The 16,528-nt window shown below is 49.0% G+C and overlaps 8 protein-coding genes across 8 annotated transcripts; 4 read left to right on the top strand and 4 right to left on the bottom strand.

The window, feature by feature from the left end:
* Nucleotides 1-2,552: 2,552 nt before the first annotated feature.
* Nucleotides 2,553-4,246, top strand: N7487_010229 (proteasome regulatory particle lid subunit RPN5; the record flags this gene model as incomplete). The annotated part of the gene is made up of 5 exons (XM_056877959.1): nucleotides 2,553-2,636; nucleotides 2,692-2,748; nucleotides 2,813-3,049; nucleotides 3,102-3,590; nucleotides 3,644-4,246. The coding sequence occupies 5 exons, from the start codon at nucleotides 2,553-2,555 to the stop codon at nucleotides 4,244-4,246; spliced, it is 1,470 nt and encodes a 489-aa protein (XP_056726539.1).
* Nucleotides 4,247-4,520: 274 nt separating this feature from the next.
* On the bottom strand, nucleotides 4,521-5,384 carry N7487_010230 (alpha/beta hydrolase; the record flags this gene model as incomplete). The annotated part of the gene is made up of 1 exon (XM_056877960.1): nucleotides 4,521-5,384. The coding sequence occupies one exon, from the start codon at nucleotides 5,382-5,384 to the stop codon at nucleotides 4,521-4,523; it is 864 nt and encodes a 287-aa protein (XP_056726540.1).
* A 279-nt stretch (nucleotides 5,385-5,663) lies between these two features.
* On the top strand, nucleotides 5,664-6,117 carry N7487_010231 (uncharacterized protein; the record flags this gene model as incomplete). Its single annotated transcript, XM_056877961.1, has 2 exons — nucleotides 5,664-5,720; nucleotides 5,842-6,117. The coding sequence occupies 2 exons, from the start codon at nucleotides 5,664-5,666 to the stop codon at nucleotides 6,115-6,117; spliced, it is 333 nt and encodes a 110-aa protein (XP_056726541.1).
* Nucleotides 6,118-7,838: 1,721 nt separating this feature from the next.
* On the bottom strand, nucleotides 7,839-8,437 carry N7487_010232 (40S ribosomal protein eS27; the record flags this gene model as incomplete). The annotated part of the gene is made up of 3 exons (XM_056877962.1): nucleotides 7,839-8,021; nucleotides 8,242-8,304; nucleotides 8,435-8,437. The coding sequence occupies 3 exons, from the start codon at nucleotides 8,435-8,437 to the stop codon at nucleotides 7,839-7,841; spliced, it is 249 nt and encodes an 82-aa protein (XP_056726542.1).
* Nucleotides 8,438-8,728: 291 nt separating this feature from the next.
* On the bottom strand, nucleotides 8,729-10,777 carry N7487_010233 (aminoalcoholphosphotransferase; the record flags this gene model as incomplete). Its single annotated transcript, XM_056877963.1, has 7 exons — nucleotides 8,729-9,144; nucleotides 9,205-9,872; nucleotides 9,928-10,023; nucleotides 10,100-10,146; nucleotides 10,209-10,366; nucleotides 10,439-10,448; nucleotides 10,638-10,777. The coding sequence occupies 7 exons, from the start codon at nucleotides 10,775-10,777 to the stop codon at nucleotides 9,031-9,033; spliced, it is 1,233 nt and encodes a 410-aa protein (XP_056726543.1). The 3' UTR covers nucleotides 8,729-9,030.
* Nucleotides 10,778-11,655: 878 nt separating this feature from the next.
* N7487_010234 (NIPSNAP family protein) lies at nucleotides 11,656-12,993 on the bottom strand. The gene is made up of 2 exons (XM_056877964.1): nucleotides 12,249-12,993; nucleotides 11,656-12,186 (listed from the first exon to the last, which is right to left on the bottom strand). Exons 1-2 carry the CDS (start codon nucleotides 12,907-12,909, stop codon nucleotides 11,702-11,704), a joined length of 1,146 nt encoding a protein of 381 aa, XP_056726544.1. The 5' UTR covers nucleotides 12,910-12,993; the 3' UTR covers nucleotides 11,656-11,701.
* Nucleotides 12,994-13,948: 955 nt separating this feature from the next.
* Nucleotides 13,949-14,742, top strand: N7487_010235 (pyridoxamine 5'-phosphate oxidase family protein; the record flags this gene model as incomplete). The annotated part of the gene is made up of 2 exons (XM_056877965.1): nucleotides 13,949-14,065; nucleotides 14,131-14,742. 2 exons carry the CDS (start codon nucleotides 13,949-13,951, stop codon nucleotides 14,740-14,742), a joined length of 729 nt encoding a protein of 242 aa, XP_056726545.1.
* Nucleotides 14,743-15,238: 496 nt separating this feature from the next.
* Nucleotides 15,239-16,141, top strand: N7487_010236 (lipoyl(octanoyl) transferase LIP2; the record flags this gene model as incomplete). The annotated part of the gene is made up of 1 exon (XM_056877966.1): nucleotides 15,239-16,141. One exon carries the CDS (start codon nucleotides 15,239-15,241, stop codon nucleotides 16,139-16,141), a length of 903 nt encoding a protein of 300 aa, XP_056726546.1.
* Between the last annotated feature and the right edge of the window lie 387 nt (nucleotides 16,142-16,528).

A 16,528-nucleotide genomic window follows, 5' to 3' on the forward strand; every position in this document is an offset into this window, starting at 1 on the left:
TAGACTTCCGCGGAGAAAGCGGCGAATATCAAGTCTGAGTAAAAGGCCTGTCACGATTGGTGATAACGAGCGATAAGGATATCAAAGTGGGGGATGATCCTGGAACAATTGACAGGAAGCCCTAAAATTTGATTTGAGTATGATCAAGGGTCAGACGAAGGTCCTTGAGGTTCGATCTTATACCATTGACTCATATATAGCAAATCTCGCAGACACACAACTATTTCCAAAATTTTCTATACATCTTTATCGCCTAAAACGGTTAAAGGCAATTGCGTGCTTATTATCACGTGACTACAAATGCCGGGGACCATAGAGATACCCAAAGTAGTTTAGTGGGCCGTGTAAATAAAAAGAGACGCGTCGTCTTTTAACTATACCTAACAAAAATATAGTTCCATCTTTGACGTCTTGGAAATTGGTCCATTTGGCTTAAATATCATTGGGGACATTAAATCCAAAGATAAAAAAACGATCTCTTTTTGAATACTTTTCCTTCGCAGTATTATAGTCGGAATGATGAAATGGTTAGTCATAAAATGTAGAAGATAGTGACATCCTAAGAACAACTTTCCTATATACATACAGCATGATAGTTTAAAACATGGAAAGTAATCAAGTAAAATTTCCGTGTATGTATGTATATATATGTAATCACCTTGAATATTCTTTCCATTCCCTGCCAACGCCCCTTCTGCGACTCGTCCACGTTCCTTCCCAAACTACGACTAAGCGACATGCAACCACGAGACTTCACTTTCCGTTTCCACTCCAGGCCTCCTATTATCAGTCACCACTTCGTGCTCTGTAATTCCACTTTTTTCATCGCACCCGGCCTGCTTCGCGCGGCTCCTGTCACCGTAGTTCCGCGATGGAATGAATGAGGAAATGAGCAAACATACCCATGGACGCTCCCATCTAAATCCCCACAGCAAACATTTCAGCTGGCTATGCGCGTCAATTCTACCATCCAAAGCCCTACAAAACTTGGCCCTCTCAATCATCCTGGTCTCCTCACCATTGCCGACTTGAACCCACAAGTCGTTATTGAACTATCGCGGAGACTTTAATAAACAAGCCCCGAAACGAGCTCTCCCACTGTTGCCGAAAGGACCATTCACCACCACTTCAATCAACCTTCCTTGTCTCAACTCATCTAGATCACTTGATCCCTAGCCTGGCTTTTCAATGGTGTACGACACATTCAAAATCGAACAGTGGAACCCAGAGGCCCTCCGCCATGTCGTGGGAAACTTTCAACCAACCAATCCAAGTGTATGCGGAGGCGAACACAGTATTCAGGGCCGCCACGAACAGCCGGTTGGGCAATTAGTGGGAGCTACCCTGGATGCCCAGTCAGAAGACAGGTGTTTTCCCGACTCTAAGAGCATCAGGAACAAATCACCAGCAGCCCGAAATTTGTTCGACTCTCTTTATGGGAATTTTGCTATCGTGTGCCTACAAGAGACAAGATGAATGGTAGGGGCTTGATGGAGCCATATTCACATGTAGTGAAGTGAACATCAATTTCAATGGCAGACTCCAGCTGGAAATTTTACATTTTACAGTTCCATCCAATATCATCTCTGATCAGCCTACATTGGCTCTTGAACTTTTCGATTTAATGACAAGGTATTGGTGGTAGCCTTCCACTGGGACAATGATCACACTGGCGTTGTGCCTCTGGAGACCGGACTCCCTAGTCTTCCGGGACCACTACCGGTTTGGTCTCGCTACTTTTCGCCTCAAGCCAGATGTAACGAATCAAAAGCCCTTGATGATGATATGTGTGAACTCTTGTTTCGTGGAAACAGCTATATCGCATTTACTGTTGTTGCATTTACTTTTTAATCCAATCGCTCTTCCGTTGCTCATACTTTTAATTTATCTAGGCGTAACTGATTTTAAGCGTGTACTTGTCTTGCTATAGTTCGGGATCTGCTCGAGTTGACACTAGTACCAACTAGGTATAGTATAGCCTGGATGGAAAGCATAGAAACGCCTGTCCTCTGGAAACACCACAATCTGGTGATCCAAAGGCCACGCACAATCATGTCCCACTGCACCCAGGCTTACAATGTAGATTCACACGATTTATAGTGTTCGGATTATTATTTGCGGGCCTGCAGCCTTCTGACAGTTGGTCAGATGGTGTTGAAATCTGACTTAAAGCCTCTTACATTGGTCTCCAGGCATCTTTAAGTCTGTGAATAGAAAGCATGGACCAGACAATATATATATTGTTGTTGCTCTGGTTCAAATATTCATTACCAAGAAGATATTGAATATAATTTTTGGAAATGTTCCAAAATAACTAGAAGTACAGAGTAGAATGTCTAGGAAGACAAAGTGATGTTTCGGTCACGTGGGACGGAGCTTCCAGCTCGTAAGGGCGCGCAACACCGGAGCTACAAGCATCATCTCCATCACCCTCTTCCATTCCACGAATCTCACGTTGTCAAGCACAACAAACGTGTTTAAAGACATTTCCTACCAACCCAACCCATTAATCTTTTAAATTGACACACCGGCCCCCAGCCTCATTCGTCATCATGTCCGGCGGCCTGCTGAAGCCCGAGAAGGACTTCACCAAGGATGCTGACAAGCTTATCCCGGAGGCGGAAGATCTCGCAAAGGTGCATCCAGACTCTTTTTCCATGTCAAAGCCGATGCTAACATATGTGGTTTTAGACCGATGTCCAGGGAGCAATCGATAAGCTGTTGGGTCTGGAGAAGCAATCCAGACAGGTATGACGCCGAGTGCCATCCCCATTACCGATCCACCCAAACTAATCAAGATTCTCTTGTTCAGGCATCCGATCTTGCCACTACATCGCGACTCCTGATTGCCATTGTCACCATTAGCAAGAACTCCGGCGACTGGAACCTTCTGAACGACCAAGTGCTGCTCCTATCAAAGAAACATGCCCAACTCAAGCAGGCCACAACGAAGATGGTGCAGACGGTGATGAAATTCCTGGATGAGACACCTAGCCTGGAGGTCAAGATGTCTGTTATCGAAACTCTGCGCACAGTGACTGAGGGAAAGGTACGCCGAGAATCATTTGATCTTGACCGGAGTGGTGCTAATTGTCGCAAAGATCTTCGTTGAAGTAGAGCGCGCCCGCGTTACCCGCATCCTTTCAAATATCAAGAAGACCCAAGGTGATCTCACTTCGGCAGCAGACATCTTGTGTGAGTTGCAGGTGGAGACATTTGGGTCAATGACGAGACGGGAAAAGACAGAATTCATCCTGGAGCAGGTCTCTTTGTGTATTGAGCGCGGAGACTGGACCCAAGCTCAGATTCTCAGCCGCAAGATCAACAAGCGGTACTTCAACCGCAAGCCGAAGAAGTCAGCTGAGCAGATCGAGACGCTCAAGAAGGAGGCAGAGGAGCGAGAGAAGACCCGTGGGCCTGATGAGCCACCTATGGAGGTGGATGACGACGTCACAGATCTCAAGCTTCGTTACTTCGAACAGCAGATTACCTTGGCCAACCACGATAACAAATATCTCGAGGTTTGCAAGAACTACCGGGAAGTCCTGGACACGGAAGCAGTTGAGAACAACCCGGAGCATCTGCGTGCCGTAAGCAACCATTTCCCATCTTAAAATGTGCGTCATCACTAACTCGCATATAGTCACTTGCCCGTATTGTGTACTACGTTGTCCTGTCTCCCTACGATAATGAACAATCCGACCTCTTGCACCGCATCAAACAAGACTCGCGGCTGTCACAAGTTCCCGAGGAATCCCGCTTGCTGAAGCTGTTCACCATCCCCGAGCTGATGCGCTGGCCTATGGTTGCCGAGCAGTTCGGCCCCCACCTGTGCAGCACAGACGTGTTCGACGCCGAGGCGAAGCAGTCTACTGAGAACCAAGCAAACCAGAGGTGGAAAGACCTGCGGAAGCGAGTCATTGAGCACAATGTCCGTGTAGTGGCCAAGTACTACACTCGCATTCAGATGGGCCGTCTGACCCAGCTTTTGGATCTGACTGAGGAAGAGACGGAGAAGTACATTAGTGATCTGGTCACGTCGAAGACCATCTACGCTAAGATTGACCGACCCGCACGGTTGGTCAACTTTGCCAAACCCCGGGATGCCGATGATGTCCTGAACGAGTGGAGCAGCGATATGAAGAATCTGCTGGGTCTGCTCGAGCGGATCGACCATCTGATCACCAAGGAGGAGATGATGGCCCGTATCCAGCCCACTCGCAGCGACATGGGCAAGGCGCATTGAGTTGGTTTGAGATGAAAGCGTGTATGGGACTTGGGCGCGGGGATTACTGCCACCGCGTGTAAAATAATTCGCCGGTAGACCCATGAGTAGTGAAGTCACAGCATTGACCTTTATATGACACATACACAACACAATCTCAGTCTCATAACAGTAGCAGTCGTCAAGTCATTATTCTCAAGAGAGTATATGTGCTACAAGTAGTCATGGTCTAGAAAATCTAATCTAATCTAATCCAGTAAAGACCCAGCTCTGTCTATATACAAGGTCCTCATCCTCAAAACGGCAAATCCATATCATTCACATCCTCTTCCACCTCCTTCCCGTTAGCATTCAATCCATCACTACTCTCCAACTGCTCTCGAATAAACCGCACAGCAGCATCAAGATACGGGCGCTGACTCGGCAAGAAGTGACCACCAGGATGCCAAACAACCAACCCCTCCTTCTCAGGATCACCAGCACAAGCCTCAATCAAAGCCCGACTCCTCGACTCATCAACAAGAGCATCCAAAGACCCAAGCACATGCAACACAGGTGTCTGAATAGCAGGCTCCTCATAGAAAGCCCTGTACCGGGCCCCAGGCGACCTGAATCCAGAGTAACAAATCGCAAACTTAAGCTGCGGATGCTGGAAATCTTCCTCGCCGAATGGTGCCGGAATAGAAATCCCCGCGGCGCCATCAGTGCTTATTTGAGAAAAGTGCTTGAATGACGCCTTCCGGCCGGGCTCCAGCAGCGCTGCAACCATGGCGGCTAGTGCGGCGCCCTGCGAGAACCCGATCACGCCATCGAAGGGGCCCTCTTCTTTCAGTGTACGCCCTACAGCTGCAAACCCTTCTTCGAGACCGGTGTACAGCGGCGGATTTGCGGTGTTTGAGCGCCGCCACCAGCCGTAGGCTTCGATTTCGTTGTCTGGACTGCTTTCCGCGGAGGGCTCGTAGCCTGGGATGTCGGAGGGCAGGAGGCGGATAGGGGCTGTTGGGTAGATGGCGGAGACTTCATGCAGGGGGAAGGCCTTTTGGATGCTTTTTGTCAGGGCGCGACTTTTGGCGTGGAACAGGCTGCCGGACTGTGTGTAGCCATGGAGCATGAGTAGTTTGAGCGGTTGCCGCGTCGAGGCTGACGGGTTGGGAGCCATTGTTGTGAGAGGCCGGGTGCAGGTGACTCTGGGAAGTAAAAATGATTTTAAGGAGTGGAAAGAGAGACTACTCTTATACATTGGAGGAGAAGAGGAGAGACTGGAAGAAAGTGACTCTTTTTCTCCCCTCTCCGATGTAGCCCGATAAGAGATAAGAGGGCGGAGTGCGGAGTCCCATTTGGGAAATTCTGACCACAAACGGCTTCATCACATCAACAAACATCTAATTTGAGTCTCAATTCTTTCCATTCTTGACATTACCACATATAACCTGCCATCATGTCAAACACCAACCTCCAAGATCTCAATGCCAAGATGCAGGCGCTCATCGAGCATGTCTCCCCCACCTCGCAACCCCACCACGCACCATCTTTCTGAACCCTCGACGATTCACCTCGCAGAAACATACGGTATGTCGCTTACATGTCTGGATAGTGCCTTTCAAGCCCACCCCCAGTGCCAGCCCCCTAGCACCCACCCAACTATCTTTTTCCTGTACGACTTCGTCCGCAACAGCCACAACCAGCTGAAGGCTGTCGACGCCGAAAAGTACGCTGCTGGTGACAACGCTGCCAAGGCCGCCGTCAACGAGATTGAAGGCCGCAATGCGTTTGCCAATATGCTCATCAATGACAAGTCTGGCAAGCTGTCTATGATGACCGGCGGTGACCCGTCCAACCCTGCTGATTTCGGCCCGGAGATCAAGAACAAGGCCCTCATCTTGACCCAGTAAGGGGTTCAATGCTTGGTTTTCTTATTCATCTATAAATATTCGTTCAATGGGATGGGAGGATCAGCGAGATTGGCTGGGCATTGCTCTGCTTGGTCTTTGGTTTCCGTCTTTCTCTGAGTTACTGGCATCTTTTTTTTCCCCAATGACCTCATGTACACAAACAAACACTTATCATGACATACCCATATATACATACAATCTTAAATGACTTCTGGTATTCACAGGATATCAATAGTGCCTCAAGAGATACGAGACAACGAATCGAAGAACAACAGTGTCCCCGGAGTAATCGATGTTGAACTATAGGATCTGCAGGCTGACATGGGAATAATAATAATACAATGAAAAGGTTCAAGAGCATAAGTTACTTGAGGTTGAGAGTCCCTGATCTAGCCTGATATGATTATCTGGTGTCGTACGTGTTCTTGCATTAATGTGGTTTGGTTTCACTGCTCCATCTACCCCAGGCTAAGGCTGACTAGTACGATAGCAAGACTTTGATTTGCAATCGTGATATACCGCAAGGCACAGTGAATGGACTTGTCACCCCTATCTATTATATACCCACCCATTCTTCGCTAGTTGTCGGATGGTAAGAGCGATATAGATGTGAGAAGCCTACTCTCATCCTCCGTAAGCCCCCACACTAATTCAGGTATGTATAGGCCTCATTGGGCCCCTTTGATCCACCTAAGACCTGTCACCTCTTGGCATGGTCACTTACAGAGTACACAGCCTTCACTTGCACAGCCATCAAAGGATTGAGTTGGCAGATATACCGAGCTAGCTGATATATAATGTATCTTGTTGAAGTAACCGTGGTTCGCCAACACTAAGTTGTTAGGGAATTCTGGTGATGTTGTTGATCTTCAACAGTCTTGGTTGTGATACTTCCTATAGAGCTACGGCTATACATCTACAGTTGGCAGCCGTCTAAGGTACAACCCATGATATAGAGTCTAGAACCCAATATACAGTAGTCGCAGATACATTTAATACATTAAACACAAGAAAGCAGAAAATCAGAACATAAAACAGAGCACAAAGTCTAGCAAGGTGCCTTTTTTGTGCCAGATATCCGGAACTCCCTTAGCAGAATGCTAGTTGCTTTTTTTTTTCGAATGCTTTTTGGGGGGTCGTTGACAGGGTCGGGGCATTCCATCTTCTATCTGTCATCACGCGCAAAAGGAAAACAAGAATTCAACGCTGAGATATTAATCATCACCGTGAAATGCAAAAGAAAGAACAGGCAATGGTGGAAATAGGATGAGAAATGGGTCCCAAAAGGCCACATTCAAATTTGTCTTCTTCAAGAGGGGATTCAGCATACTTGATATAGTATGGAAAAAGAACCATATCACATCTGCAAATCGCACCCCTCACAAACCCAACACCAGTCGAAAAAACAGTTAAAGGAAAATGTCCGTCCATGTGGTTCGGCAGGGGAAGGGTGATATTGAAAAAAGGGTTGTTTGGTATGTGACATTTTGAAGCCCGGTAGGAAGAGAGAAAGAGAGAAAAGTCCAGTATATGGAACTGGACCCGAATAGCAACTCTCTCCCCTAAACACCGAAAACCGAAGCCGAGACGATCAAAAAAAAAGTAAGAAGAGGTCAACCCCAGGTTTTGGTATTTTCATCCTAATTTCTCCATGCTAATTCTCTCTTTGACGTTTCAACCGGAACATAACAAGAAAAAAAAGTTTTTCATTCGTTTCTCGTTTACTTGCGGCGGAAAGAGCAGCCCTCAGTCAGACGGGCCTTGCCACCGGTGGGCTGGCAGAGGACGGTCGAGCAACCGGCGCAGATGACGACGGTCTGGGCGTGCGAGAAGACGGTGGTGATGGTGAAGCAACCGGGGCACTTAACGTCCATGAAGAAGGAGCGGGGCTGGGGCACGAGGGTCTGTAGGCGGAGAGATTCGATGATCAGCCATCATTGTTCTTCCAACATTTCCATTTTCAAAAAAAAAAAGATTCCCTGTCGTTCGGTGCCTTTTCCTATTTGCTCCATGTCGAGCATCGGAGTTCCAGGTCCAGGTCGAATATCCAGGTTTTCGCCCCTCGTCGGGTTGATATTTTCACATCTCATTTCGTGTTTCTTTCGGAGGTAGGTTGTTTCATACCTTAAGCTTGTGCTTACGGGCCTCGGCCTGGGGGGTGGGGTTGAGGAGATCGACCGCGAGAACCTATCGACAGCATGTTAGCGTCGGTGGACGTTGGATTTTTGGATATCGATAATCCGTATAGGTCTCCCATGTCCGTGTGTATCGCATCGAACTGGGACCGAGCGGAAAATCAGGGCGAAAATGGGCTTACCATCTTGACGAGTGAAAGTCGATCAGCGAGATAGTTGATTAATGGCGCTGATGGCGATGGCCTTGTGTGATGCGGATGAGGTGGTCTTCCAAGAGAAGTCTGAAGGGATTTGGACCGGTTTGGGTGGAGGTAGGGCTTTGTGCCGCTTTGTGCCCTCGCTTGTCCTTATTCGGGAAGGCGGCGAACTTTCCACCAATCATAGTCTGGTTATGTAAGCTACTGAGGTAAGCACGAGCTCAATCGCTGGTTCCGTGTGGAGACGTGGATTCCGCTGCGGGCAGGCAGTCAGGTGCTTCCTTATTATTCTTCTACAACAATCTCAAAAACAACATTGGAACGGCAATATTACAACTCTCATATTCTATCGCTAGAACGCCACTCCGAGCTACTTGCTCTGTGTTGAAGGGAAACTAAATTATGTACTGGAAAACGTCATTAGCCAGGCATCATTATGTCCAACGCTCTTTTCAAGTGTCCGACTGATACCCCGACTCTTTCACTTAGCTCAATTGAGCTGTCTCGCCTGTGGTGATCGAGGTTGAACTGCTGTTCATCCACAAGCCCACCAAACACCCCGGATGGCGCCAATAAGCCTTTCATTTGGTCTTCTTCGACACGCCGGTCTTGCGCTCAGTCTCCTCGACGAACGGGTACTTGATCGTGAGGCACCAGATATCGATGTAGTCGCATATCGTGGTGATGATGTCAAACTGGAGGAAATCAGAATCAGCAAATCGTCGCGCGCACTTGGAAACATAAGGGAAACATACCACGAAGCTACCGTACACACCGATGGCCAGTCCCAACAAGCCGAACGTGAATGCCACCTGCCCAACACCATACCCAAGCACAGGGGCAGACCACAAGCCGATCAGCGCACCCACGCTGTCCAAAACACCCAGAGCAAGCGGGTACAGCAGGGCATTTTGGTAGGGGAAACTCGTCTGGGTGAGGTGGCCGATGATAATGCGGCCGACAGAGTAGGCATTGACGAGAGTGACAAACACGCCGAAGGGAATGGTGTAGTTTTCCAAAATCACCGGCTGCAGGTATAGGTAGGCGGGAATGAGAGTCCAGATAACCGCCAAAGGCAGGAGGCCATACAGTGGCGAGAAGGGGTCCTGGCCTCGCTCGCGACGCACTTTCATGACGTTCATGATACTCGAGCCGATAGAGAAACAGAGCATGAGTGAGCCATACCCAAGATACCAATAGGTGAAGGGCAGGTTGTACACTTGGCTTGGGAGGAAGCTAGGCTTGGGCACGCCGATGGTCTCCAGCATGGGCTGGTGCCAGAAGCTGCCGCCGCCCATGTAGGCGGTGATAATGTAGACGAGGCATATGGTAAGGATGCCCTCGACGGGACCAGATATCACACCCAATGTGAGGATTTGGGTGTAGTACTCATCCCATGTTTGGATGTAGAAGGTCATCGTTGCTGCGATTGTCAGAAACGATTTATGTAGGAAGGGTATGGGGAAGGCTGGGCTTACAGCCGAATAGAGCGATGAAGGTCATCCAGGACTGGCCCATGTTCGTTGCCGCTGCGAAGACCAAGACACTGAGGCCGGTATTGCATGCATCGACACCTGGTAACATAGGAGAAAAAAAAGCATCAGCAATCCATACACTTTAGCCTCTTCCGTACTGTTTTCGGGAACTCACTGTGATCAAAGAGCTCGCCCAGCGGGCCACTCTGTCTCGTCCTCCGTCTAAAGCGCAGCCAGTATCAGTAAAGCGCCACTCAATTGCCAAGGGAAAACTGTAGACATACGCCTGCATGCCATCTACGGCATCGAAGGTCTGGTATAGGAACAAGCCAATCGCACAACTGGCATAGACCCAGGGCGGGCAGTCTGTGTCCAAATTCGGGTTGTACCACATAACGGTGATGAAGTTCATTACCACGAACATGAATCCGGTGAGGGTGATCTATCGAAGCGAAGATTAGGATCTTTTCTTATACTTCAGAAATCGCAACAATATCGCATGTGCAAGACTTACAGCATTGGGTCTTTAAACGCGCAAAGAGTATAAGAATCGAGTCAGTCATAGTGCGCTGTATAGATTCTCCGGAATTTGACAGGAAAAAGAGGAAGAATAGCGTATCCATCCTAGTATGCAAAAAAGGACACCAGCGCGAGGACGGACAACCCATGCACACAAAGTCCTGGGAGAAAGCAAGGAGAGCGAGTATACTTACGCCATCCCCATGGGGAAGCAGCGAATCACGCATTTGTTGTAGAACGGCTTCAGGATATACCGACTAACAGGCGAATGGTCAACTCCAGCATATTTGTAGTTCTTCAGATTCGCCAATTCGTGTTGCCGGATGTACACCATTCTGTTTGTTGTTTTGCGCGTCTGTGGACGCGCGGGTGTCTATTATTCGGGATTTCCGTTCTGAGCGCGAGTCATATATTTGATTGAGTTGTCGCGTTGCGGTTTTCGCAATTAAATGCGCGCGATTAAAGTCGAAGGGTAATAATGAACGATATCGGCGAACGTATCTCCGGGAAAGGTCGAAAACAAAGGGGAGAAAGAGAGGATGAAGAAAAGAAGGGAAGAAGAGAAGAAGAAGATCTGATCTCCGTTAGGGAGAAACAGCCGTAGACGCGGGTCTATGATTTGATATTAAAGATCGGCGTCGAAGAGAGAGAAAGAGGCCACTTGGTCTCGATCTTTTGTTGACTTTTTTTTCTGCCGGCGGAGAGAAGTGAGGTCTTAGATTAGATCGAGATGTTCGTCTTTATACATCGAGATACGTACATAGATATTTGACTACAACACTTATTCGTCTCTTCTCAACTCCGGAATCCATATGCACCTGGGCAAGTGAATAGTCACCAACGTAACACCTCTGCCCAAGCGATCTAAGCGTTGCCAATGAAATTCCTCAAAGTGTTGGGATGAGCAAAAAGTGGGGTTATCCGAGGGCACGAACGTTCCAAGATTGCTCGGACATCCGAGCTCAACGAATAACCTTGGAATATGGGGAAACCGGGGTTGTAACTAATAACAGGGTTGATGTTTGACTAATGGAGTTGACACATGCTTAATGCCTAGGTACACAATACAGAATCGGATGCAAAAGGCCTAGTATCCCATTGCATGCATCCCGATGGAAAGGAAATAAGGGTATGGGGTAATAGCAACCAATCGCGGTCAATACACCTCGCGACATCCTCATGCAAACAATGAAAATTCCCTGGACGCCAAGATCTCAAGAATAGGCCAAGGGAAATTGTTTCAGCTGGCTCTCGCAATTTAGCCGACAGGGCTCCAGGGCATCGGGACAAGAATCCGGCTCTGCATGCTCTGGATCAAGGGAACAGTCTTGTGAACCGTCTCGGCCCAGCCTTCAACACCCCATGACTGCTCGCGGCAGATCTTGCGCTCCTCCAGGTTGGCAAACTGCCATAGGTGGTGCACTGTGTTTAATTCGCCAATTTGCACAAACCATGCGCCTACACCCTCCATCACCTCACGACGAGCTTTAAGACCACGACGCCAGTGTGTCTCCCACTCCAAGAGATTGCCCGGGTGCAGTGTGTACGACCGAAGCTCAAACAGTCCACCAAGACGGCGAGGTGGGGTTGTGGGCCAGAACGAGAACTCCTGCATCAACGAAGTCCGCTTGCTCTTAATCAGGCTCTTGAGTTTGCGATCAAAGTCACGGAACTCTGGGTGTTCCGAAATGCTGTGGAGAGAGTCGTGGTAGCCTTCATAGCGTTGGTATTCCCAGATGTGGACTATTCAAGCAAGGACATAGTCAGCACACAGAAAATGATGGGTTCGTTTGATCAGGGCTTACTGAAAGTATCATTGTCGCCCACTTGCGTCCGCCAGCTGCCCACCAAGTTGACACGGTTCTCCTCGGTGCCTGCCATGCGGGGGTACCACTGGCCCACCAAATCCACATACTCATCAACCTTGTCGGGCTTAACATCGTGCATAACGATCGAATGGACGTATTTGCCGCGGGCTAAAACCTGTGAGAAGGAGCGCTCCATATCCTTGTCGAAATGTTGACCCTCCTTGGTGCCGTAGATGAGTGAAGACAAAGGGCCACGTTTGGCCGCGGCTTCTTGTTGCTGGTCATCCCCTAGATAGCGGTGCGTTGAGAGTGAGCCCAGTCCTTTCTGGTCAAGCGTCATGGCAGCATCGAAAGTAGGGCGGATACGATCATGGCTGCTCGCATTGCTCACATGTGGAGCAGTGGGAGCGTACTCACGGGAAGGGGAAGATGAAGAAGCAGAAGCATTGACAGACTGACTCTCTTGCTGTTGTTCTCTTCTCAAACGAGCCTGTTCCAAGTTCTCGCGGAACTCCTTCTGCCGTCTGAGGTACTCCTCAGTCGACTGGGCTGTAATATCTCGAATGGAGGGAGAACGATAGGCTACGGCTGATGAGCTGAATGGTCGCAAGAGTGATGTCGCCGATCGGGTTGAGCGGGCTGCGCGTGGACCCAACATGATGATGGGTAGAAAGACCAAGGGAGAGAAAATGTGCTTAACAATGATGGATCCAAAGTTGACAACAAGCTGGGGAAGTACGATATAGAATCAAGGAAGTGGGAAGAAAATGGAGACGAGTGAGAGGTGAAGATGGTAGAAACAAAGTGAAGAAGAGAGAGGGGGAAATAGGAGAGTGGAGAGAGGTAAGTGCAGGGATCTGGAGTTGCAGGTAAGTTGAAGAAGGGGGCGATGATCGGGGGATGTACCGATCCGATCGGAGTATGAGAATGTCTAGTACCAGTAACAAAGGGAGTACTGGACTGAAGATTAATATGTAGAATTGATCCAATCACTGCAAATTGATTACATGGAATACTCCGAGTACATTGACAGATGCTACACATGCGACTTTTGTTGAAACGGTAGCTCTTATGTGCGGGGAAGGAGCTTCCCCGAGTTCTTGGTATGGAGTAATAGTGACGGGCTGTGTTGGTACCACCTGCCCAAGTTTACACCTGATCTGCCACTAAAATGTGGGTAATGATGACATCGCCCAGATGTCCTCTATACCAATGGGCTTCTGCAACCATGCTTGGAATAGCGTACATCGCCACCTATTATAGGCTAGTACTATAGAGCTACGGAGTACGGAGTAGAGACACGGCTGTTTTCTCGTACTCGACAGATGCAAATATCATGCAATGATAACACAACATCCCGACACATCTGCCGCCATGACGTTATCTGTGCTGTCTCCACGCTCTTTCACATCACTTCTAATATGTGCATAATAAAGCAGTTGTCCGGAGTATTCGGCCCTATTTCCACCGAAAAATGAGTCGAAAATAACAAACTGCCGTATATCGGAGCATATCCTGCAAGTAGGCTCCCAACTTGGGAAATCCATAGGCCAATATGAAGTGATGACGTTGTCAGACAAAGAGCGGGCACCTAAACCCTTTGGGTAACGGGACACCGCCCCCGGGCAGATCTCGACCCTCTTCTCCCGAGGTCCTAACTTCACTATTACTGTTTTTGGTACTCCAATCTTAAGAACATGGCCGAATCACTCAACCCCCCGCTTTCTTACGAGGCATCTGCGACCACCACTCATCCCCATGTCGCTACCTCGTTGCCATCCGAGGTCGTCTCGTGTCTCAAGAACTCCCGCTTCGTAAGTACAACGCCATTACACAGATAACCAGCCCACCAAACTGACATCCTATCGCCCCAATCAAGCTGCACCTGGCAACATGCGATGACAAAACACCCCATATCTCATTGATGTCCTACACTTATCTCCCCTCGACCCCATTCGACCCGCGCCCCACCATCATCATGACCACCAACCCCGCATCGCGGAAAACAAACCACCTGTTGTCCAACCCGCGAGTCTCACTGCTGGTCCACGACTGGGTTTCTCATCGCCCACCGACCCGGGCTCCGACGCAAGGTGAACGTGATGGCTCCCCACCACCCGCCGCTACCCGCTCGTCTCTTGCCAGCCTACTGCTCAATCTGAACACTAGCGCGCTCTCCAGCATCTCGACCACCATTACCGGCGAGGCACAGTTCTTGGAGTCCGGCTCAGAGGAGGAATCGTGGTGCAAGGCTCGCCATTTGGAGAATAATACTTTCGAGGAAGAGGAGATCAACCTCTTCGGCCAACAGCAGCAACAGGATCCTAACGCCAGACGGCCTAGCGTTTCCATTGATACTGATGTGCGGGTTGTTACTGTAAGAGTTACTGAGGGTCGTATTGCGGATTGGAAGGGTGGTGTGCGCGACTGGGTCCTGCTTCCTGCTGAGCAGCAGGACTCTGGGCTGGTCAATGGCGTGGCTTCTTCATAGTTTGGAATCGGTATACTCCAGTTTCAATTTGGAATGCAAGGAATTAGTGTATAGCAATGGACCTATGATTCCTCCCGCATTGGCACTACATCCACGACCAACCCGAGTATAATTTGGCTATTTGATTCAGGGAATATTGCACCAGTGTACGATTCCCTCGGGCAAAGTTTGTCTAAAATTGTCACGTTAACAAATGGCTTGCGCTCGCTGGATTGTGCAGGAATAAAAGAAGTTAAATCAACACAAATAGCTGTAGATACTAGACTCGAAGTAGCTAGTGTCCAATGAATACCTATAGACAGAGATCACAGCCCTGGAGAGAGCCGCCGCTTATCAAACCTTATCGGAGCGAGCTTGCAGCTTCTCCGCAACAACCAACCTCGTACTCCGTGGAAAACGCAACCTCTCTCCCACAACCCTACAATGCACTGATATATCGGATTCCTATACACCAAAGGCCTCAACCATATCTCTCCACCAAAAAAAACAACCCAAAATGAGACTCGCACACCTCCACCTCCCCCACACAACGCCCTTTAGCCGGGTCTCTCACATCCAACAAGCCCTCACAACCCGGCTCCTCACACACAAAAGGCTCACCTCCCCAGGCTCAATATCCTCCCAAGAGCCGAACAACTCAAGTGCTACACTAGCCAAAACCCAGCTGCCACCTCCAGACCCAACAATCATCACCTTCACCCCAAACCCCGTCTACACCACCGGCCGTCGCGACCTCCCACCTTCAAACACAAGCCCGCCCTCCACATCAAACCCCGTTCTCTCCCTACCCCCAGCCCTCGAACCAATCCGCTCCCTCTTCACCCCGCACGGCAACCAACCCGCAAAGGCAGAGTACCACCCAACTCTCCGCGGCGGACAGACAACCTACCATGGACCGGGCCAGATGGTCGCGTACACGATCCTAGATCTCAAGAGACTGGGTCTAACACCCCGGTGTCACATCCGTGTTCTGGAGAATAGTGTCATCGATCTGCTAAAGAGCCATGGAGTTGAGGGGTTTACGACAGAAGATCCGGGGGTGTGGGTGAAGCCGATCGCAGAATCGGAATCAGGATCAGGATCACAACCGAGGAAGATCACGGCTGTGGGGGTGCATCTACGACGCAATATCAGCAGCTTTGGAATCGGGCTGAATGTCACGGACGAGCCGATGTGGTTCTTTAAGCAGATTGTGCCTTGTGGATTGGAGGGCAAGGAAGCAACTAGTCTGCAAAGTGTGGGTGTTCCGGGATTGGAGGTTGGGGATGTTGCTGCTGCGTTTGTGGAGAAGTTTGTTAGTCGGGTTAATGCTGATTTTGCATGTGGGGAGAATGCGCATGGGGAGAGAATTGATGAGGTTTATCAGGTTCGGGAGGAGGATTTATTGAACGATGTCTAGTATAGAGCTTTTGCTTGTGGATGCTCTGTTTGAATGATGTGGGGCTTGTGTTATTAGTGTTATGTTTATGTTGCTTGGTTGTTTTCATGCTGTTCGATAGCTCAGCTGTCGGGCTTGTATAACCTATATGTACGATGATGTATGTACCCTAGCTGGTACTTCGGATGGAGAGCTGTGCGTCGTGATTTGGCAGGATGGCCTGGATCACGATGAGGATGCAATGTAAGAAGCCTAACAAGGAAGTGCATTATATACATAGCTGCATTCTAATTTAGTCACAATGCGAATTGGACCACATAAGGTGAGCGAAAACAAAAGACGGAGAAACACAAAGCGCAAGGAGGTCCTTGAAAGTTGTTGAGCAATATGAATGAGAAAGTACTACCG

This window comes from Penicillium crustosum (assembly GCF_028827405.1).
Source record: "Penicillium crustosum strain IBT 35664 chromosome Unknown utg000004l_segment0_segment0, whole genome shotgun sequence".
NCBI lineage: Eukaryota > Fungi > Ascomycota > Eurotiomycetes > Eurotiales > Aspergillaceae > Penicillium > Penicillium crustosum.

Bases quoted from the DNA above. Each gene is read 5' to 3' on its own strand.
- N7487_010234 (XM_056877964.1), bottom strand. From the start codon at position 12,909: ATGTTGGGTCCACGCGCAGCCCGCTCAACCCGATCGGCGACATCACTC. The intron at 12,187-12,248 runs GTAAGCCCTGAT...TTGCTTGAATAG, and splicing joins GGGCGACAATGATACTTTCA to TCCACATCTGGGAATACCAA.